The sequence below is a fragment of the Syngnathus floridae genome, chromosome 14 (genome assembly GCF_059516105.1).
Source record: "Syngnathus floridae isolate MCC-2025c chromosome 14, RoL_Sflo_1.0, whole genome shotgun sequence".
Classification (NCBI taxonomy): domain Eukaryota; kingdom Metazoa; phylum Chordata; class Actinopteri; order Syngnathiformes; family Syngnathidae; genus Syngnathus; species Syngnathus floridae.
This window is the reverse complement of record NC_142426.1, coordinates 1,388,803-1,410,000: the sequence shown is the minus strand read 5'-3', so window position 1 is coordinate 1,410,000 and position 21,198 is coordinate 1,388,803. Positions and strand designations below refer to the sequence as shown.

The 21,198-nt window shown below is 43.5% G+C and overlaps 3 protein-coding genes and 1 non-coding gene across 15 annotated transcripts in view; 3 read left to right on the top strand and 1 right to left on the bottom strand.

Annotated features, from left to right (window-relative positions):
- The window catches only part of tada1 (transcriptional adaptor 1), a 2,729-nt gene extending 414 nt beyond the window's left edge, over positions 1 to 2,315 (top strand). The window contains exons 2-8 of one of the 2 annotated variants that reach the window (XM_088396130.1): positions 54 to 145; positions 396 to 461; positions 621 to 715; positions 839 to 1,051; positions 1,151 to 1,302; positions 1,384 to 1,540; positions 1,720 to 2,315. In XM_088396130.1, the coding sequence (XP_088252256.1) occupies positions 54 to 145; positions 396 to 461; positions 621 to 715; positions 839 to 1,051; positions 1,151 to 1,302; positions 1,384 to 1,540; positions 1,720 to 1,875 (931 nt within the window). In that variant the 3' untranslated portion in view covers positions 1,876 to 2,315. The remainder of the gene's footprint in view (positions 1 to 53; positions 146 to 395; positions 462 to 620; positions 716 to 838; positions 1,052 to 1,150; positions 1,303 to 1,383; positions 1,541 to 1,719) is intronic. The other variant, XM_088396131.1, reaches the window with a different exon arrangement.
- Positions 2,316 to 2,994: 679 nt separating this feature from the next.
- Positions 2,995 to 4,850, bottom strand: LOC148386913 (transcription factor Jun-like). Its single transcript, XM_088396132.1, has one exon. The coding sequence runs from the start codon at positions 4,504 to 4,506 to the stop codon at positions 3,556 to 3,558; it is 951 nt and encodes a 316-aa protein (XP_088252258.1). The 5' UTR covers positions 4,507 to 4,850; the 3' UTR covers positions 2,995 to 3,555.
- On the top strand, positions 4,738 to 12,225 carry LOC148386911 (uncharacterized). Of its 11 annotated transcripts, none has more exons than XM_088396129.1 (6): positions 4,738 to 5,070; positions 7,148 to 7,260; positions 9,654 to 9,720; positions 10,031 to 10,099; positions 10,592 to 11,034; positions 11,251 to 12,225. In XM_088396129.1, exons 2-6 carry the CDS (start codon positions 7,194 to 7,196, stop codon positions 12,168 to 12,170), a joined length of 1,566 nt encoding a protein of 521 aa, XP_088252255.1. In that variant the 5' UTR covers positions 4,738 to 5,070; positions 7,148 to 7,193; the 3' UTR covers positions 12,171 to 12,225. The 11 variants fall into 11 exon arrangements, with proteins under 11 accessions (XP_088252255.1, XP_088252246.1, XP_088252244.1 ...); XM_088396120.1 differs by having other exon boundaries at positions 4,739 to 5,070; positions 10,592 to 11,409; positions 11,512 to 12,225; XM_088396118.1 differs by having other exon boundaries at positions 4,742 to 5,070; positions 10,592 to 12,225.
- trnag-ucc (transfer RNA glycine (anticodon UCC)) lies at positions 7,417 to 7,488 on the top strand. Its single transcript has one exon. It is a non-coding gene; the product is annotated as a tRNA-Gly (tRNA).
- Positions 12,226 to 21,198: the final 8,973 nt, after the last annotated feature.

Genomic DNA, 21,198 nt, shown 5'->3' with positions numbered 1-21,198 from the left:
TGTCGTGGCAGGTTAAGTTATGTGTGTGTGTTAATCCTTTTCTGTCCGTACAGATACTGGGCAAACCTCAAACTGTGGTTCAAGCAGAAGATAAGCAAGGAAGAGTTTGATATTGAGGCACGACGCCTGTTGGCACAGGAAAATGGTTTGTACATTTTTAATAACCTTGCTTTATTTTGTCCAATCCAAAATAATTATTTCCATTTTCATACTCTCTCTCTCGCTCTCTCTCTCTCTCTCTCTTTCGCTCTCTCTCTCGCCCTCTCTCTCGCTCTCTCTCTCGCTCTCTCTCTCGCTCTCTCTCTCTCGCGCTCTCTCTCGCTCTCTCTCTCGCTCTCTCTCTCGCTCTCTCTCTCGCTCTCTCTCTCGCTCTCTCTCTCGCTCTCTCTCTGCAGTCCATGTTCACAATGACTTCCTCCTGGCAATTCTGACACGCTGCCAGATCATTGTCTCCACTCCTGGTTAGTTCATTTAGTTATCTGCAGCATGTTACTTTGCAGCTGCGATCCGCTTATGTATAGCACACGGTTTACACCAACCAGTATTCATGCAAGAATATTTGCCAAAAATGTGAATGAGCTGTAATCTACTTATATGTGTGTATTTTATCTTTCCTCTAGAGGGCGCTGGGCAATTGCAATGGCAAGGTGGCTCTGCTTCAAAGCCGGGCAAACCTAAAGGAAAGAAGAAATGTTCCTCGAGACAGAAATTTGACGTGCGTGTCACATTAGGTTACACCCCGACAAATGTTATGAACGTGTGCGTCGGCGACATTTTAGAACAATAGCGTCGGGTTCTTTGTTTCACCTGTATGCGTACGTCCTGTTTGGTCTCTCAGCATCGTTTCCAGCCTCAGAACCCTCTGAGCGTGGCACAGCCGTTCTGCCCGCGGGAGGCGCTCGGCGAGGACGAGGAACTCCGACTGAGCGCCCACACTTTACTGTTGCCCACACGGGGTCAACTGGAGGCCCGCATGATGGTGACCGCTTTCGAGCTGGGCCTGGATAATATCACAGAGGATGCGGTCAGCGCGATGACCTGCGCCATGGAGGTGAGTCGAAAACACTCAATCCAACGGCGAGTGTGTCTGTGTGTGAATTGAAATCATTTCAGCTCCATTGGCCTGATTTGTGTCTCCGCTTGATTGCAGCACCATTTGAAAGACGTTTTGACCGCCGTCATTTCCCGAAGGAAAGCGTATCGCTTGCGGGACGGCCAGTTCCCTTACGCCTTCGGCAGCGATGTCACGCCGCAGCCTTATCTGAAGAACAGCCTGACGGCCTATCGCGGCGTCACCGAACAGTAGGAGCGACGACCCCCCCCCCTTGCGTCGCGGTTTGTCCGACGCTGAAATTGGAGACCTCTGTTATGTCTCCCCTTCAGCCCTCTTCCGAGCGCTTCGCTCCCCACCGGCCCGCCGCCGCAGATCTCGCCGGATCAGGCCGAGCAGCAAGCCGTTCACTTGTTAGCCTGCTCTGCCGCCGCTCTCCAAACGGCGCTCCCACCCGTCACCATGTTTGACCTCCTGGAGGCCTTGCGGGTCAGACTCTGCACCAGCACCCACCGTAACTTCTCGTGAAGCACACTTGACATTGTTGAAGTGGTTTACTAATATTGTCAGTGTAGGAACATGATTTTGGAGAAGCTAATCTTGCAAATGGTTTTGAAGAGGCGGAAGCCCACGGATGACTTTTCTTTGCTAATATTTGTCTGCTCCAGGTTCACCGCGGGGTGATGTCCTCCCACACCATGTACGCTCTGAGCATGGAGCGCATCCTATCGCGGCTCTGGCACCCCAGCCACGAAGAACTGGAACAGGACCTCGTGCACAGACAGCGACTTGCCGCCAAAGACGGCGTCGTGCTGGTCACTTGAGACGGATGACGCTAAACTGGAAGCGGCGTGTCCAAATGACGAACGAGGCAGGATGAAGCACGGTGGAACAAAAGTAACTGGACAGTGGCTCTGCTCTCCCAGTTGCCACCTGGAGTTGCAAAGATGAAAGTGTTTTCTTTTAGACTTTAGCGCCTTCCTCTGAGGTTGGGCAGTGTTTCCTTTTCAGGGTTGGGGAAGCTTAAGATGCGTGGGCCAGAGATGACATTTGATGCCACCTGTGATTCAACTGTAATCTTGGGAGAACCCAAAATACGACCAGTAAATGTCTTGCCGTTTGCTCGCATCATAAATGACCAAAATGTATTATTGCCCTTGGTGGAAATCCCTCTTAAAAGGTGGCGAGGTTCCCCACCTTTTTTTTTTGTTCTGCACACCGACGAGATCATAAAAGGTAATAAACGTGGCAGAATTCAAGTGCACTTGATGAAGAAATTGAAAAAAATCATTGATTGTTGCCTTGAACAAAATCAAGTACGTAGTATATCACTTTTGAGGACTTTTACGTAAAAGGTTGTGAAGTGAGGTCGCATGCCGAGGTAAATGAACTCAAAGCACAGATGGAACGTGAAGACCTGAGTGGTTCTGAAAAAGATCCAGACGCTGCTGCTGCTTTCCCTGTCTGGTCTCTTCTCAAGCGTAAGATTCTAGTTTTCTGAGTTTGATTGAAGTTGTGCAGGGACAGTGCCATGTTATTTTGCTTGATATACTTTTCTTTTGTACTAACCTTTTTGTTTTCAATATGAATGTGCAAGGATTAAAAACAAGGTAAGTTTATATGTTTTTGTGGTTCAATTCTTGTTCTTAGTTAAAATATGTTTTCTTATCCCTTTTGTAGTGACTCAGAGGACTTCCCACCCACCATTTCGACGAACGGCCTCTTACCAAACATGGCAGGTCGTCACTCACTTCCGGTACGCGGACGTCCAATCAGCTTGCGGCTTTGCGCCCTCACTTCCAAGCCACCGCGCTGCACTGCAAGTGACTCACTTTCTGCCCACAAATTTGCATATCCACGTCCACATAACATACAAGCAAGTCTGTGCGGTTTTGGCCCACTCGGTCCGAGGAAACATTTCTTATTAAGAAGGCATGAAAGCATTGTTGAGTCCAACGTTTTATTTTGTCTTCTGTACAACGGTGAAGTGCTCCAAATCAGCGTACAAACATTCGACGTCTAACATGAGTTACACCTGACCTGTATCCCAAAAGTTGCATCAATGTGAGGATTACGAGTAAGTAAGGCAGATAAAGTCAGTAAACGATTCACACCTGAGTGCATAAAAGGTTAGACCGTGTTAGTGTTGCTGTAGTACAAGTGCATCTAACGTGTTAATTTTTGCAGCTTGCTTGACATCATATCGGCTGGGTAAAGGCTCCCACGTCACGTCCGTGCCGGATGGAGTTCTCGGGTCACTGACGAAGCCCTCTTAAGTGACCTTTGTAACAGGTATGATGTCCTACTTTGTCCGCGTGTGGCTGGCCCAGCTTCTGCATCATTCATTGTTACAAATCAGCGTGTCTGCAGAAAAGCTGGAAGGAGAAAGTGCCTGAGCTGACGATCATTTGGACTTGCGTCCACATGGAGTAATTTGGTCCCTCGGGACATGTCCCGACGCGCGGCGGCAACAGCAGCAGCAACCCACGACCACCGCCGGGAGTCTAGAAAGCCTGGAGCTGCTGCGTCAAGATGAGCTGACAGCCACTGTTGACGTGGTCCATGACCTTTTGCTTGAGCAGAGCCAGCTCGTCCCGCAGGATGTTGGCAGACGACACCAAGTCAGTGTGCTGGCTTTTGAGATTTTTCACCCTGTCCTCCAGACGAGATATCCTCTCCAGCTTCCGTTTGCGGCACTTGGACGCGGCTACTCGGTTTCTCATGCGCTTCCTCTCTGCCTTGATGCGCTCCTGGCTCTCCATGTCGATGGGGGAGAGCGGCGGCGTCTCGCCGGGCATCTCGGGCACCGTCTGCGGCTCCTCTTTCAGGGCACGCAGCCTCGAGTGCGGAGCTTGGTGGTCCACCACGTGGGGAGCCGGTGTGGGCGCCGAGTAGCAGGCGGCAGGTGGGGGTCTCTCATTGGAGCCCAGCACGGCTCGGTTGAAATTGGCCAAGTTGGTGTATTGCGGAGGGTCTGGGGCGCGCACCGTGCAACTGTAAGCGTTATCGCTGGTGTCGGATGCGGCCGAGGCGGATGCCATGCCGGTGGTCTGCGGCGGCGCCTCGGGGTGGTGGGCGGCGCTCATCTGGTGGTAGTGGAGCTCAGCCAGCGCCCTTGCGAAACCCTCTGCGAAGCCCTCCTGCTCGTCGGTGATGTTCTTGGGACAGCCGAATTGGGTCGGGGTGGGGGTCGTCAGCCCCGTGCACGACTGGATGATTAGGCGCTCCAGCTCCGGGGAGGCCAGCTTCAGCAGACCCACATCGGGCGACGTGAGGATGTCCAGGGCCTTGGAGCCCAGCTGGGGTTTGAAGTTTCGGGGCTCGTTTAGATTCAGAGTCATGGATTGTTTGAGGGCTTTAGTGTTGAAGCCGTACTGTACCCTCGCGCCGTCGAGATGAGAGTTGGACGCGTTCACGGCGTCGTCGTAGAATGTCGTTTCCATTTTCCCGGACATGAAGTTTTTTGGATCACTTTACAAGAGGGCGTCCCACCTTGAAAACAGTCCACCGATGACGTACGACTTGCTTTCTCTCGGCCTTTTGTCAAATCCCTTGACAATTTTGTGTCCCGACAAAACTTTTCTCTCGCCAAGCGCACGAACATCGGTTTAAAAAAAAAAAGCGTCGTTCCCCCGCCAACAACCACAAAACGTCCGACAAAACAATCCTCTTTCGAATGATCCTCTTCTGTAAACAGAAAAGCCAGTGCCAGATTTGGGATAGTACTTTCGATCACTTCCAACGTGGAGACGAACTTTATCCACCTCTGAGCTGCAGCTCCCCTGAAAAGAACAATGATGTCATTTCTAAGCGTTCCAATTGGCTGGAGCGCATTCACCAGGCGGGGTCTATCTCCTGACATGGGGGTTGCTCCGACAACAAGCTCTGTCCCCGCCCCCCGCGGTGCTTGATGGGATTAGGTAATGCAGACAGTGGAGCAATGTCGTCTGGTATTACGTTATGTGTTTTTGAATATTTCCTTACCCGCTCAGTCGTTCCTTAATGACCACTACCAACAGGCAAGTCGTTCTTTGAAGGGTGAAAAGTTTCAAACGCCTTTATCATACGCATCATAGGCTTGCAACTTGCTGCAGATAGACCTGCCTAATGTGAGCTGCTTTCGACGAGCCCTCAAATCATGAGCTGAGAGGCCTTAAACTCAGTCAGGAGGTGGGACAGTCCATGCTCCACTGGACCCAAAACAGAGAAGCCAGTACGCATAACGTGTAAACTTTTGAATACGTCGAAGCAGTAAGCACTGAGCCAAGGGTACACACACAAAGTAGCAGGAAAGACAGATGAAATTTCAGTGTCTGTGCTACGTTTGTTGAAGACCATCTGTTTCTTCCTGTCTTGCTGTGGATTTCTGCATACGGACACTATCTCACTTCTTTCCCCACTGATGGTCCAACACAGACGCTGCTGCTGCTGCTGCTGCTGCTGCTGCTGCTGCTGCTGCTGCTGCTGCTGCTGCTGCTGCTGCTGTTGTTTCCTTTTAACGCTAAGAACACAATGGCGTTCAGACAGGATGGAGTGGAGAACTCCTCAAAAATGTAGCTGCTTCATCTGTGGGTTAACGTTTGTGCGTTGATTTGGAAAAAGGCAGCACGAGATGACTCATTTGGTTTGTAAATTCAGATTGAATGATTTGAGCGTTCTGCTGGCTGGTGATCAGATGGCGTTTGTTTGTATTGTTTGTTTGTTTGCCTATGTTCTGCACCTTTGGTGGGCTAGAACACGAGCAAACTTTTGTGATGCTCTTAATGCTCGTTGCAATGTTAACAAAGGAAAGAGTAGAGAAATTCTCTGTTTTCCCCCCCAGCGTGCAACTAAGAACAGCATCTGGATTTAATCTGCTCTTTAAACTACTCCTGAACTTGCCATCTGACCTTTGCTTGCGACCTTTGCTCCTGTCAAATTGTTGTATCAAAGGGTAACATAGTTGAAAGAGCACACGCTAGACACGTCACAGTGACGTACGCCGCGTTGCCGTTTGCACACGCGCACATTCACGTTGATTTCAAACCACGTGTAGATGCACTTTTTTGGAGTCTTGCGTTTCATTCGCGGAGCGGTGGAGATGCGCTAAATGACAAGACGAGGAGACGAACGAGACCCGTCTCTTCAATCCCCACAGCAAAAGCCTCCGGAAGCGACTCCCTTTTGTGTGTATAATGGCTTTGAACCCAGAAACATGCAAAACCCGCTCCTCCGCGCGTGTATGTGACAGTCCTTGTATTTGCGAACCGATCTATGACAAACACAGCTGTTAGTCGAGACTAAACTAACGAGCAATGTATTGTCACAAACACGATACAATGGTACATTTAATTTTGTCAGCAACATTAGCGTCTACAAAAATGATTCGCTGACTCACCAATTCTATTTGTTGATTGGACCACAATTAGTGTTATAGACCACGGTCTATTTCATTTCATTTCATTTCACAGAAGAGTCAGATGTACGATTGCTGAATAATAATTATTTGCTCGCTCGATCAAGTCGTTATCCCTCTCGATTGTCTGCGTCCGTTCTCGTAACATCAGAGAATAGTGAGCCTTTAAGCCAGATACACTAAAAAATAAGACATTAGTCTTTGGACCAGGCCACACCTGTCAAGGCTCCTTCCAATAACTCGTGCAGTTGCTGTGTCTGATCCGCTGGCTTGTGCAGAGGCCACGCACTGCATAAATCATCAGTTGAGCAGCATCAAAGCTGCTATAGCCCAATTCTTTCTACAACTGGGTCACTGTTGGTCTGAAAGCACACAACATGATTTATTCAAGCTTATTTGACATATTCACTCCAGTTTAGGAGGCAATGGCAAGAATGGTCAAAACAGGCAACATATTTTAGGCTGATAACAGTGATCAAGTGAAACTGTGACATCAGCATTTTTATTCTCGTTGGCGGTTCTTTGTCCCTTTGACATGTTTGGATGGGAAACCATCAAGTTGTCCCTCCCAATAGCCATGCATTCAAAACGTATATTATTCATGATATGACATGTGCAAAGTATATGACAATGCAGTGCAGTGTTACGATTCAAATGAATTTGGAATGATAAGCCTTGAATAAATATGATCTCATTTGCAGGTTTTACCGTGGGGACGAGCAGTATAGAAAATGGATGGGATGATCGATGGAAGTGCCATCTTCCGTCGCCGTGTTGACCACCAGAGAACGTAGCAGGCATTCCTACGAGCAGGGACGTGAGTGAAAAACAAAAGGGGTTGTTGTTTTTGTTGTGGTAAAACGAACGAAAGAGGGACCTCATTGTTCTGGCGTGTTTTTTAACGCCTTTTGGATGAGCTAATCTGTCATAAATAAGATGTAAGTTAAGTTAACCGGCTCAGTTCCGCAAGGCGTTGGTGGTATAGTGGTGAGCATAGCTGCCTTCCAAGCAGTTGACCCGGGTTCGATTCCCGGCCAACGCAGCCTTTTTTTTTTTTTTGAGACCCCACCCTCTTTTTCATGCTAAAGTGGTAGATGCGTGTTACAAATTATGCGTGACAACTGTTTAGTCAGAACAGTATTACTAGTGGATCCCAGTAGATGACCAGATACCAAGTTTACATGAGACAGTAATTCTATGATAAGCAGTACAATTAGCTTGCTATCAATGTTCAATCTATCAGGCTAAAGTTAAGTGTAGCACAAAACTGAAGAGGCTGTATTGCAGGGGTGGGCAATTCCTGTCCTCGAGGACTGCATGTTTTCTATGTCACCCTGTTGCAACACACCTCATTCAAATGGTCAGATAATTAGCAAGGTCTGCAGAAGCGGGATAACAATCTTGATCATTTGAATCAGGTGTGTTGCGTCAGAAACTACAAACAGTTGTTGGGGAAAAAGTGAGGGTTCATCCGGGATTGGAACCTGAAACCTTGCATAGGCATAACCCAGAGGTCAATTGATCGAAACCATCCTTTGCTAAAACACAGTTTTTCTTCATATTGTCTGGACCATCGTAATGACTAATTCAATAATGTGGTATCATTCTCTATCACTCCAATGTAAAACTACAATGATGAATATTGTTATAATCATAACAATGAAATAATAATAATAATAATAATAACAATAATAATAAATATTTGATTATTTGTGTTGCGCTCACTGTGCTAATATGAAATGTGATGGTGATGGGTAGCAGAGACTACGGCAATTAGGTGAAACACCAAACAGCTGGTAGGTGGGAGGATTTTACCTGGGTATTAACGCGCGGATTAGTGATGAGTTACGTGCGGTTTAAGTACGTCCCATGCCTTGTAGATGGCGGGCCGAAGGCGATTAAAGTGAACTTGATTGATCGGCATCGTACACGATTCTTTGTGTGTGATATTTAGTTATCATATTGAACCAAAAACAATTTGTTGGGAGCTAATTTTTGGTCAACCTTTTTCACAATTTTACATTTTAATGAAATGTTTTCTCATGCATGTCGTTGGACACCTCTAGTTGATAAACCAATGACAATTCGCATACGGGGATTAAGGACCCCCTCAAAATGTCAACAAGATGGAACTGCATGCTGTCTGCATTGCATCGGAAGACAGTAAATACAATTCTAATAAAACTTTCAAGACTATGATCCAACTTATGTAGTGTTTTCATTAAATTTTACTAAGATAGTTGAACCCTGGCATATTTCTTCTTGTACTTCGCAAACTCTATTCAGCCATACTGACGTTACCGAGATTGCTTGCCATTAACCTAGATTGCTAACGTTAACGTGATATTAACGTTAGTGCTTGTAACGTTACAAGGTGGCGTATTTATTTATTTAGGTATTTACAGTGGGAACGATTGAAGATGGGGTGCTGCATGCATGTGTGCCACTCATGTGAGCCCACTAAAATAATTCAATTTGCAGTGCGAAAAAAATCCATTGTTGTCAATAGAGCGGAGGCAATATTTACTTCCGAGTTCCTGAGTTGGAGGAATGCCATTGTGAGACAGCAAGTCACGTGACGTTGTTACGAGTTTTGATTGGTTCAGCAGCAAGGACCCCTTTGCTGCGGTGCCTGTTGCGTTTCGCAACCAAACATTGATTTTCATAAAACGATGTCCAAAAAACAGCTCCCAACAATCAGAAATGTGTTAATATAAAATCTATGTAGGTCATATTAAAATATCACATCCTCCCTACAACCAGATCAATCATTTCACTAACGAAAGCCTCTAGCGAGCTTCGGCCCGCCGCCTATTAAGAGCAACGCGCCACCGGGAAGGTGTTTTATATTCTTTGATGTCTTTATTAATAATCTTTACCAATGATGTTTCCTAGCTTGTCATGCTTATCGTTTGGTTGAAGCACAATTTTAATACGACATTTAAAGTCCAGTAGTTTGTTTATCTTTGAAACATTCAAAACGTAGCACTGTTTAGCGTTTGCTGGTTGCAGTGAATTACTCGCATTGCATGCAGGGCGATGTAGTTTTTAATTTAATTTTATTTTTTTAATTTTTTTTATTGTTCTGTCTAATCCTATATTGTATATGAAATAATGAATGTGGAATTGTCTTTATTTAAGCAACAACTAAATACTTGCATGTGAATGTCCATTGTAATGTAGCTATGCGTTTGTTTGATCTACAGGTTTATAACCTGCTACTGCAAACTGCTACTGCAAACTTCAAATGCGGATGGAAAATAAACACCAAAAGGTTAGTTGAAACAACGTTGCTCTTTTGGTACCCCTTTCGGCGGGGAAAAGTTGGAAAAGCCAAACAAATTGTTTATTTACACAACATAAAATGGCTAATATACATTGGGATAATGAGCGTTGTTACATTGAACTACTTATATGGCTGCAAACAATAACTAGACTTGTTGGATTACTTTTGCTTCATTCATTTGCTGGATTTATTGAGGTGACAAAGTGATTTCTTGTTGAGAGCAAAAGAAACTGACAGCCTGGCCACCGACCAAAGGTTTGCTCTTGCCTAATTCCGGCTTGTACTATTTGCCTTTCAGTCAGCTGGCCGCTGAATCCAGGGGGGGATTTCATTCCTATGCTCCAAGATTTCAGCAGCAGCAGCAGAGGTGAGTTGAATAGCGCCATCATTTTTACAAACGTTACAAACCCAGCAGTGGGAAGTAACACAAATGCTTTCTTAGTACACTAAATAGACAGATATCTGTGCTTTACTTGGAAAAAAAACACACTACTATACCATCACTACTATGTACTGTATTTTCTACACCTTGCTCTGCCAAAATAAGCTAGTTTATGGTTAATTGCAATTGCATTGTACAACTGGAGTAAATATAATGTCGTTAAATATAACTTTTTATATAAATATAAAAATATAATTATTCGACAACTGCACTGTACCGGATTAAAAACAACAAACTTTTATTTGGGGATTTCCTTTCCATATCACTGGACTTTATTGACACTGAAGTTGACTTCGACAAAGAATTTGAATGGCTTCTTCTACTTACCAGAGTATTACTTTCCACAAATGGCTACATTTCTGCAATTACCGTTGCCACTTGTTTAAGAGCCTTGTTTCTATACGTCGCTCGCTATAGGGGGAAAATGGACAGAGGACTGCGGCCAACTTTGTTCCTGCTATTGCTTCTGTGTTCCAAAGCCGCCATCTTGTCCCAGTTCAACTGTCCACACCGATGCCAATGTTTCACACCAGCCCAAGTCTTGTGTGCCGATGAACACATGACATCCGTGCCCGGGAACATATCCCGGGAGGCCAAGGAAGTCATCATCATGACATCAGCCATGCAGTACTTGTTCCCCACCTCCTTTGATGAGAGTCCCCAACTCAACAAGCTTATCTTCTTCAACAATCCGCTGCAAAGTATTCACTCTCAGGCTTTTCAGAAACTGCCTGAGCTTCAGGAACTGGAGATCAGCGGTAACCCCTGGCTGCAGCATTTGTTTCTGGGGACTTTCTCCAAGCAGGGAAACCTGACCAAGTTGCAACTCAACTATAACAGATTCCAGACTGTTCTTCCTGGTATGTTTCATGCTCTTGAAAACTTAGAGACCCTGCAGCTGAAGGCCAACGTCATATCAAATTTACCCACCTTGTTGTTTGTGAAGCTTCCAAATCTACTCGTGTTGGATTTATCTCTTAACAAAATCCAGAAGGTGGAAAGAGAGACTTTTTCCGGTTTGACACGGTTAGAGATTCTTAAAATGAGCAATAACCATGTGAGCAATATTTCATCAGACACTTTCCTTCACGTTGGCCAGCTGATGGAGCTTCACTTGGATGGGAACCGAATAGCAGAACTCGCTGATGAGATCTTTTCCGAATTGACCAAACTGAAGGTGCTCAACCTCCGTGGAAACCGCCTCACAACTTTCAACGACAGAGTATTATTTGGAGGTGAGGCTTTAAATCTGACACTTCTGGACCTGAGAGGAAACAGGCTGACAGAAGTCTCCTCTTTCAGCACGTTGCTATCCCTGACTGACCTTCTCTTGTCAGCCAATCAGCTTTCAAGCCTCCCCAAAGACATTTTTACCAATGTCACCTCACTGGAGAATGTGGATCTCTCCGAAAACCGTCTCACATCATTACCAGAGAGGATCTTTGCTGAGCTCAAAAGCATCAAAATGATCCACCTTCATAAAAACCAGCTGATTAGATTGGATTCCAAATTGTTTCAGGACCAGGAGTTCATTCAGCAACTCTACCTGTCGGACAACCAACTGCAAAATCTCCCTCTGGGCCTCCTGGACCACTTTACGCTCCCGCACATGTTGCGACTGCATGGGAACCCTTGGAAATGTGACTGCCACATGTGGTATCTGCATTATTTAGTGCTGAATAGCAACCAGGACTTTGAGATGCTGGACAGAATGCTGTGCGAGAGTCCCGACTTCCTGCGGAGGCGACCGGTGGCATCCATCGGCAGGGATGAGCTTCTGTGTCGTTTGCCCAAAGATGAGATGACTGACCTGAGCAGCTGTACTCTTCGCAAGTCGAGTGACTCACTGGTCATCAAATGCAAAGTGGACAAATGCTCTCCGCTGACTGTCAAAGTTGAGTTTCTGGAGCACAGTGGCAGTGTTCAAGAGCACATTTGGAAAAGTGACCATTCTCAATGCAGCAATGTGACAATAGACAAGACTCACATGCCGTAGATTGCAGATGTGTTTGGACCTTCAGTCAATTCTGCAAATAAACAAAGTGACTGATTATCAGTGTGTGGGAGTGGATGAAGCATTTATTCATTTATTTATTTTTAGAAAAATTCAAAGGTTCAGCCCCCTTCTCATTGTGACGTCATCACCAAAAGGAACATGTTAATCATCCATCAGCATGTACTGCACAGTATACTTGACCTGCGTTTCTCAACCCTAGTTAAGCCAACATTAATGTCAACATTAATTTCAGCCACATTATTTGCATTTTGCAAGCGTGGAAGTGTAGACTTTACTTGCAAAATGTACGGTCTGAAAAGGAACCGCATCAAACGAAAACAATAAACTCCGCTTTTGGTCCGGACCAAACAAGTGGACTAAAAGACTTTTCTGGTCTGAATAAACCCTGAGATAAGATATCCCTAATAGGATAACAATAAAAATATTAAGACGTATATACATAGACTTAGACTTAGACTTAGACTCAACTTACATACAGACAAGGGAGAAAAAAAAAGTAACAGGAGGGTGTCAAACTCGCTACATACCGCATGAGAGGCGGATGTGCTGACCATGTGTCACTATATCAACGGGTAATGTTGCAGGTTTACAAAATAAAACAGCGCTTTTGTTCCAGACCAACCTGACTAAAAGACTTCTGGTCTGAATAAACCCGGAGATTAGATAGCCTTAACAGTATAAGAATAAAAATACTATTGAGGTATATACATACAGACATGGGAGAGAAAAAAATAGTAATAGGAAGATGTCAAACTCGCTTCGTACCGCACGAGAGGCGGATGTGCTAATAGTGTGCCACTTTGTCTACGGACAACGTAGCAAGTTTATAAAATAAAACAGCACTTTAATTCCAGACCAACCTGGTATATACATAAAGACAAGGGAGAAAAGAAAAAGTGTTGAGACGTGTGTCGTAACCGCAACATCATGTTTAAAAGGTGGACATGCTAACCAGTCCGCCATTATGTCAACGCATAACAACTGTAAGTCTACTAAACAAAACAGCGGTTGCTATATGCGTCTACTGTGACGCGGACGTGACGTTGATTAGGCGGAACTTCCGCCGAAATTCAAATCCGTGGGCAGCGTTAACGTGTTTAAAAGGGAGTGGGCAGAAGACTTATTTAATTTATTTAAATTTATTTTGAGAGTGCGCCATTATCTCAACGCATAACAACTGTAAGTCTACCAAACAAAACAGCGGTTGCTATATGACGTCTTCTGCGAACTCGGCGTCTGCTGCCAGCCAAAGACGCCGATTTTCGACGATTCTTCCTGGTCAACGGTTGTAAATGATTGCGTTGATTAATAAAGAAAAACTTTATTTAACTCTAATTTTAACTTTGCCGTTTTAGATAAGAGGGTATGACGTTGCAGTCATGTGCCGTGGAAATGACGTCAATAGGCGGAACTCCCGCCAAGATTCAAATCCGTGGGCGCGATTTGCCGTTAGCGCGACAGCGGATACAAACAGGACGATTACAACAGAAATATCTTTATTTTCTGCTTGCAGCTGGACCGTCTAGAGCGTACACGGTAAATACAACTCATTGTGTTTAAAGAGATTTACTTTTGTGTAGTTTGACTAAAGTTGTCGATGTAGCTATCGTTCACTGTGCAATAGCAATGTGTAGCTGAGTAGCTAACCCTAGCTGAAACGTAGTCGCGTTGCGTTGTATCTGTGAATGTCTGTTGAGGCTAAATGTTAATGTTTAATTTCATTCCTTTAGTTTGTTTGTTGGCTGTATGTTTTCCACTGGAAGAAGAATGAATATACACATCAGTTGGAGGCTCGCATCATTGACCAGGAGCTATAATGGTGAGTACCCTTTTCTTCCTCCATTTATGTTAAACACTTCCTATTTCATGTCTACCAGTAATTTATTTAACACCTAACCATAAGTAAATTGCGTGTGGATACTCTCAAGTTAACATATGTGATATACTGCCTAATCTGTCACCGAGTATATTGTTGCAAAGTAATATAAGAAAAGATCCAAAGTTGTAATTCAGAATAGTTTTCAAAAGAAGGCTAGTGGAATTATACACAAATCTGATTACCCTGAACATAATAACAAGCTATTTCTTAAATTACAAATTCTTCAATTCAAAGATTTGGTAGATTATCAGACTGCTCAAAATGAAGCAAAACTTTACCTAAAAAATATTCAAAAGTATATTCAAACTTTGTCTAATTCAGAACATTCATGTTACTCCACTTAGTCTTATTACCAACTTCTATCAACTCAACCAAGTGTTTAATATGTCCTATCAGGTCTCAAGTCAAAATCTGGCACCATCATGTGGTAAAATTTGGAATTGCAGCACATCCAATTTTGCCTGGGTTAAATAAGTCTTACTTCTTGCCACTCCTTCTCAAACAAGTAAACTCTGCCCATTTAGCGCAGTAGATGTTCTGTTAATACCTAGTATTTATACAAAGTCATAATTTAAATTACTTTCAACATTCACTCATCCATTCAACCACTGTTACTCCACCTGCTCTTACTACCAACTTCTATCGATTTAACTAAGCGTTAAATACGTCCTATCAGGTCTCAAGTCAAGATTTGGCACCATACTTTGTTGAAATTTGCAATTGCAGCAAATCCAATTTTGCCAGGGAACAAAAGTCAAGTCAAGTCAAGTCAAGTCAAGTTTATTTGTATAGCCCTAAATCACAAACAGTCTCAAAGGGCTTCACATAGCCAAAAATTGACAATTATTCTCAAAGCATCCCCTGATCATAAGCTCCCAAAAGGGCAAGGAAAAACTCAAAAAAACCCTGCCAGGGGAAAATGAGAAACCTTGAGAAGGGACCACAGATGGAAGGATCCCCCTTTCAGGATCACCAGGTTGTAATGGATGCAGAGAGTGCACAAGTAATACATAATATGAAAATCAATGAAAAAATGGATGTCGGAGGTGCCCTCGGTTGTCCTGGCCGTGTCTTCAAGGGGGTTGAGCTGCAGTTCCTTCATCTTGAATTGGTCCCTGAGAATCCAGCTAGCCGCGATCAGCTTTTGAGCCACCTAACCGGGGAGAGGGTGGGCAGAGAGAACAAAACAAACTCCGGCCAAATCGGCCATCACAAGTTAGTTAAAGGCCATCTCATAGAAATGTGTCTTTAAACGTGTCTTAAATGTTTCTACTGAGGTAATATCCATTGGTAGGGCATTCCAAAGCTCTGGAGCCCGAATAGAGAATGCTCTAGACCCTGCAGACATTTTCTTGGCCCTCGGTATAACTAAAAGACTAGCGTTTTGCGAACGAAGGTTACGAGACGGAACATAAGGAACGACTAGGTCGACGAGATATGAAGGCGCTAAGCCATGCAGTGATTTATAGGTTAGTAGAAGAACCTTGAAGTCACATCTTAAATGGACCGGGAGCCAAATGTAATTTGGCTAATATTGGGGTAATATGATCAAATTTTCTTGACCGTGAGAGCATCCTCGCAGCGGCATTTTGCACTAACTGTAGACTTTTGATACTGGACTTAGGAAGACCAGAGAATAATACATTACAGTAGTCCAGGCGCGACGTAACGAACGCATGTATAATGGTTTCCGCATCCCCGGTCGAGAGGATAGGACGAATCTTAGCAATATTACGAAGGTGAAAAAACGCAATCCTGGTTATATTCTTAATGTGTTTTTGAAAGGAGAGCGTTTGGTCAAATATTACCCCGAGATTAGTTACCGTATCACTCTGAGTGATAGTCCGGTTATCTATAGTTATAGTGGTTTCCTTAAATAAGTGTTGATAACGAGTAGGACCAATTATCAACATCTCAGTTTTATCTGGGTTAAGACGAAGGAAGTTGAGAGACATCCATTGCTTGATCTCCGCAAGGCACGCCTCGAGATTACAACAGTCCCGTGGATCTGTCATCGATAACGGCATATATAATTGGGTGTCATCCGCGTAGCATTGAAAGCTAATATTATATTTACGTATTATGTCCCCAAGCGGAATCATATAAATATTAAATAAAATCAGTCCGAGTACCGATCCCTGTGGAACACCACACGTAACATTATAAAGCTCAGAGGACGTATTACCATGGACCACTCGGTGCGTCCTGCCTGATAGATAGGAATTGAACCAGCTGAGTGCTGACCCTGAGATACCAACACAACTTTTAAGACGCCCTAATAAAATATCAAAGTCTACAGTGTCAAAGGCAGCACTAAGATCGAGTAGTAACAATACAGACGACGTATTTGAATCCATAGCTATGAGGAGATCATTAGTCACTTTAGCAAGTGCTGTCTCTGTAGAATGATTAGCTCTAAAACCAGACTGAAAGGAGTCATATCGATTATTAGCGACCATGTAATCAATAAGCTGCTGCGCTACTACTTTTTCGAGAAGTTTTGCTATGAATGGGAGGTTTGAAACTGGCCTATAATTACTGAGACAGTCCGGGTCAAGATTTGCTCGCTTAAGTAGTGGTTTAATAATAGCGGTTTTAAAGGCTATTGGCACTATCCCAGAGGAAACAGACAGATTGATTATATTTAAGACGGACGGTCCTAAAATTGGAAATAATTCTTTAAGTAGTTTGGCTGGAAGCGGGTCGAGTAAACATGTTGTTTGTTTAGCCGTACTAACCAATTTTGTAAGCATTTCAAGGGACACGCTTTCAAAATTTGAGAGGGTTATTGCATGATCCCCAGCGCTAGTAACCGGCGGAGCGATTTGCATGGTATTCTTGATCTCGTCCCTAATGGACGCAATCTTTTGAGCAAAAAATTTCATAAACTCGTCAGCTGAGTGGAAGGAGCTATCGGGGGTCGGCTGGCGCAGAGTTAGCTTTGCCACTGTATCAAATAGGTATTTAGGATTGTTTTTATTAAGATTAATGACTTGCGAAAAATAACGAGTTTTTGCTAAAATTAGCGCATCTTTATATTTCAGGAGGCTGTCCTTCCATGCCTGATGGAAAACCTCAAGTTTGGTTAAACGCCATCTGCGCTCATGCTTTCTACATAATAGTCTTACTTGTTCCCATTAAAAAAAATAAGTCTTGCTTGTTCCCACTCCTTTTCAAAAATGTAGTTTAAAACGAGGGCCCCTCGTTAACCCTAACGAGGCCTAACCCTGCACGTCATATTGTGTTGTATCTGTGAATGTTGCTTGAGGCCAAATGTTAAAGTTTTCTTTCATTCCTTTAGGTTCCACGGTGTTTGTTGGCTGTATGTTTTCCACCGTAAGAAGAATGAATATTCAAATCAGTTGGAGGCTCGCATCATTGACCAGGAGCTACAATGGTGAGTACCCCTTTCTTCCTCCTGTTAGGTTACGGATTTTAGTTATTGATCTGACTCCAAATTGCGATCAACACTTAACACATAAATTGCTATGTCCTAATCCACACACTGGCGCACCTAACAATTTTGCGAGTTCGTTCTGTCAAAGAGAAGACCAGTAGATCAATCAGACCAAATTTACCAATTGTTTATTCCTGACAAAGCGCACTAATACAGGCCTGGGTCCCGGGTCCCTCACACTAAAGCTCGTGCGTTTTTTTGACCACCAAAAGACGACACATTCTTCCGGGTTGCCCAGTTTTGAAGAAACACAATATGAATATTAAAGCATGCAAAACATTGTGAGATGATTGGTCGATGGCCATCTCCTCCCCGTCCAGGTGTTGCTGAGGTCAGGCGGTTGGGTTTTCCCCGCGAAGCCCGGCCACATAGACGTGCTGTTGTTCTCGTTTCTCACCGACCTTGAGGTGTTCTCGTCCGGTACTCCCTATCTGGGCCTATTCCACAACACTTCGAAGAAAACAAGTTCATGCAGTTTGCCTGCACATTCTTCGCCACCCACCAATCCACACGAGCACTCCAATACGAGATATTAATATGATTATAAGTTTAACACAACCTTAAAAAATATGTTTGCAAACTCCCGAAAGCACATTTCCCTTTCCTCCATTTATGTTAAACACCTCCTATTTCATGTCTAACAGTAATTGATTTAACACATAACCATAAGTAAATTGTGTGTGGACACTCTCAATTTAATATGTATGTTTAATATGTAATATACTGCCTAATCTGCCAATGAGTAAATTGTTGCAAAGTAATATAAGAAATGATCCAAAGTTGTAATTCAGAATAGTTTTCAAAAGACGGCCAATAGAATTATATCCAAATCTGATTACCCTGAACATAAGAACAAGCTACTTCTTAAATCATAAATTCTTCAATTCGATTTGGTAGATTATCAGACTGCTCAAATGATGCCTAACAATAATTGATTTAGCACATAACCATAAGTAAAATTAGTGTGGGCACTCTTAAGTTAACATATGTGATTATATTGCCTAATCTGTTAGAGTATGTTGTTGCAAAGTAATATAAGAAAAGATCCAAAGTAGTAATCCAGTGTTTAATATGTCATATCAGGGCTCAAGTCAAAATTTGGCACCATCATGTGGTGAAATTTGGAATTGCACCGCATCCAATTTTGCCTTGGAACAAACAGATTCAATAGGTCTTCTTGCCACTCCTTCTCAAACAAGCAAACTCTGCCCATTTTGAGCAGTAGATGTTCTGTTAATACCTAGTATTTATACAAAGTCATAATTTAAATTACTTTCAACATTCATTCATCCATTCAACCACCATTACTCCACTCGCTCTTATTACCAACGTCTATCGATTTAACTAAGCATTTACATCCTATCAGGTATCAAGTCAAGATTTGGCACCAAACTTTGTTGAAATTTGCATTTGCAGCAAATCCAATTTTGCCAGGGAACAAAAATAGTCTTACTTGTTACCATTAAAAAAAAAAAAAAGTCTTGCTTGTTCCCACTCCTTTTCAAAAAAGTAGTTTAAAACGAGGGCCCCTCCCTCACCCTTTAACCCTAACGAGCCCTAACCCCGCACGTCACATTGTGTTGTATCTGCGAATGTTGGTTGAGGCCAAATGTTAAAGTTTTCTTTCATTCCTTTAGGTTCCAAGGTGTTGGTTGGCTGTATGTTTTCCATTGTAAGAAGGATAAAAGTACAACAGTTGGATGTTGGCGAAGACGTCTCCGGTGAGTCCTTCCTTCCTTTTTATTCATGGGAAAGTCACAGACAACAATAGATAAAGTAACACATTGTTAGAGGTAACTACATTTGTCTTAAATTGGATAGATTACTTCTTCCCACACCATTTCAAACAAGTAAACTGGCCATTTTGTGCAGAAGATTTTCTGTTTATACCTAGTATTTATACAGTCATATTTTAAATGAACAAATAAGATTCATTCACTCACTCACTCACTCACTCACTCACTCACTCACTCACTCACTCACTCACTCACTCACTCACTCACTCACTCACTCACTCACTCACTCACTCACTCACTCACTCACTCACTCACTCACTCACTCACTCACTCACTCACTCACTCACTCACTCACTCACTCATTCATTCAGAAGATCCAAAGTTGTGTGTGCTATGTGTAATTGAGAATAGATCTCATGTTACTCCACTCGCTCATATGACCAACTTCTATCAATTAAACTAAGCGTTTAATACGTCCCATCAGGTCTCAAGTCAATATTTGGCACCGTGATTTGTCGAAATTTGCAATTGCAGCAAATCCAATTTTGCCTGGGAACAAAAATACATTAAACAAACTAAATAAGTCTTACTTCTTCCCATTTAAATAAATGAAATAAGTCTTTTCTTCCCAGTCCTTTTTAAACAAGTAAACTGGCCGTTTTGTGCAGTAGTGTTTGTGTTCATACCTAGTATTTATCCCAAATCATAAATGAAATGACTTCATTTTGGAAATTTGGAATTCCAGAAAATCCATTTTTCCCATTAAATAAATACTTCTTACTTATCGCATTTTCTCGACGAGCTGAGCACGTTTTCTGAATTGTGCCTCTCCCGTCACTGTGCTTAGGTTGGCATCGTAAAAAGTTCTCAGGGGGCTTTAGAGTGCCGAGTTGACCACTGCGCATGAAGAAATGAACATCTGCAGCGTTTGGTTTAGGTTTTAGGCGCATTTTTAATTTTATTGCTTAAATCGCATTTTTTCGACAAGCTGAGCACGTTTTCTGAATTGTGCCCCTCCCGTCACGCTTCGACATACTTTTCAAAGTCAAAGTCTCCTTTATTGTCAATTCCTCCTTATGTCAAGACACACAAAGAGATCGAAATTACGTTTCTCACTATCCCAGGGTGACAATACAGAGTTCACAACGCACATACAAGTAAACAACACAGGAAAAATAAAACAAGAAGTTCTCATCAATGAGCAATAAGAGTGATAGCACGCTAGCCGCTCCCGATGCACAGCAGAGTCCGGAAAGATGACAGTCAACCAGGCCACTGTGAACACGAGCACACAGCAGGCACGCACTGTCCGGTTTGTGGATCCTATCAGGCGAATGCAACCCATCTTGTAGTCCCGCGAACGAACGTACGCCAGGAGAATGGAAGGCACGGCTGGGCGAGCTGGGTTGGCTGCAAGCCTGGCCCGACGTCTCCGCGCTGGCCCCTCATCTCTATTTGTTTACATTCACTGAAGCTAAACACGTACAACTTGAGACGTCATGAGATGTCACTTCCGGCTGGCGGCTCGGTGCAGTCAAACTCGTCTGTGCGGCAAATTTAAATTATATTTTTCAGAGCAACAGCGTTCTTTTCATTGTTTCCATCGTCAATTTATATTTACAAGCCCATAAGCTAACGAAAACCGATTTATACATATACCGGTGTTTCTGGGCCTTTAAGGTCTAATTGTGCTAGGTGCTTAAGGTCTAATTGTGCTAGGTGCTTAAGGTCTAATTGTGCTAGGTGCTTAAGGTCTAATTGTACTAGGTGCTTAAGGTCTAATTGTGCTAGGTGCTTAAGGTCTAACTGTGCTAGGTGCTTAAGGTCTTATTGTGCTAGGTGCTTAAGGTCTAATTGTGCTAGGTGCTTAAGGTGTAATTGTGCTAGGTGCTTAAGGTCTAATGTGCTAATGTGCTTTGTGCTAATGGTCTAATG

Excerpts from the sequence above, each read along its gene's own strand:
- LOC148386913 (XM_088396132.1), bottom strand. The coding sequence starts at position 4,506 with ATGTCCGGGAAAATGGAAACGACATTCTACGACGACGCCGTGAACGCG.
- LOC148386911 (XM_088396118.1), top strand. The coding sequence starts at position 7,194 with ATGGAAGTGCCATCTTCCGTCGCCGTGTTGACCACCAGAGAACGTAGC. Across the intron at positions 7,261-9,653 it reads CAGGCATTCCTACGAGCAGG|TTTATAACCTGCTACTGCAA; the intron begins GACGTGAGTGAA and ends TTGATCTACAGG. Across the intron at positions 10,100-10,591 it reads TTTCAGCAGCAGCAGCAGAG|GGGGAAAATGGACAGAGGAC; the intron begins GTGAGTTGAATA and ends CGCTCGCTATAG.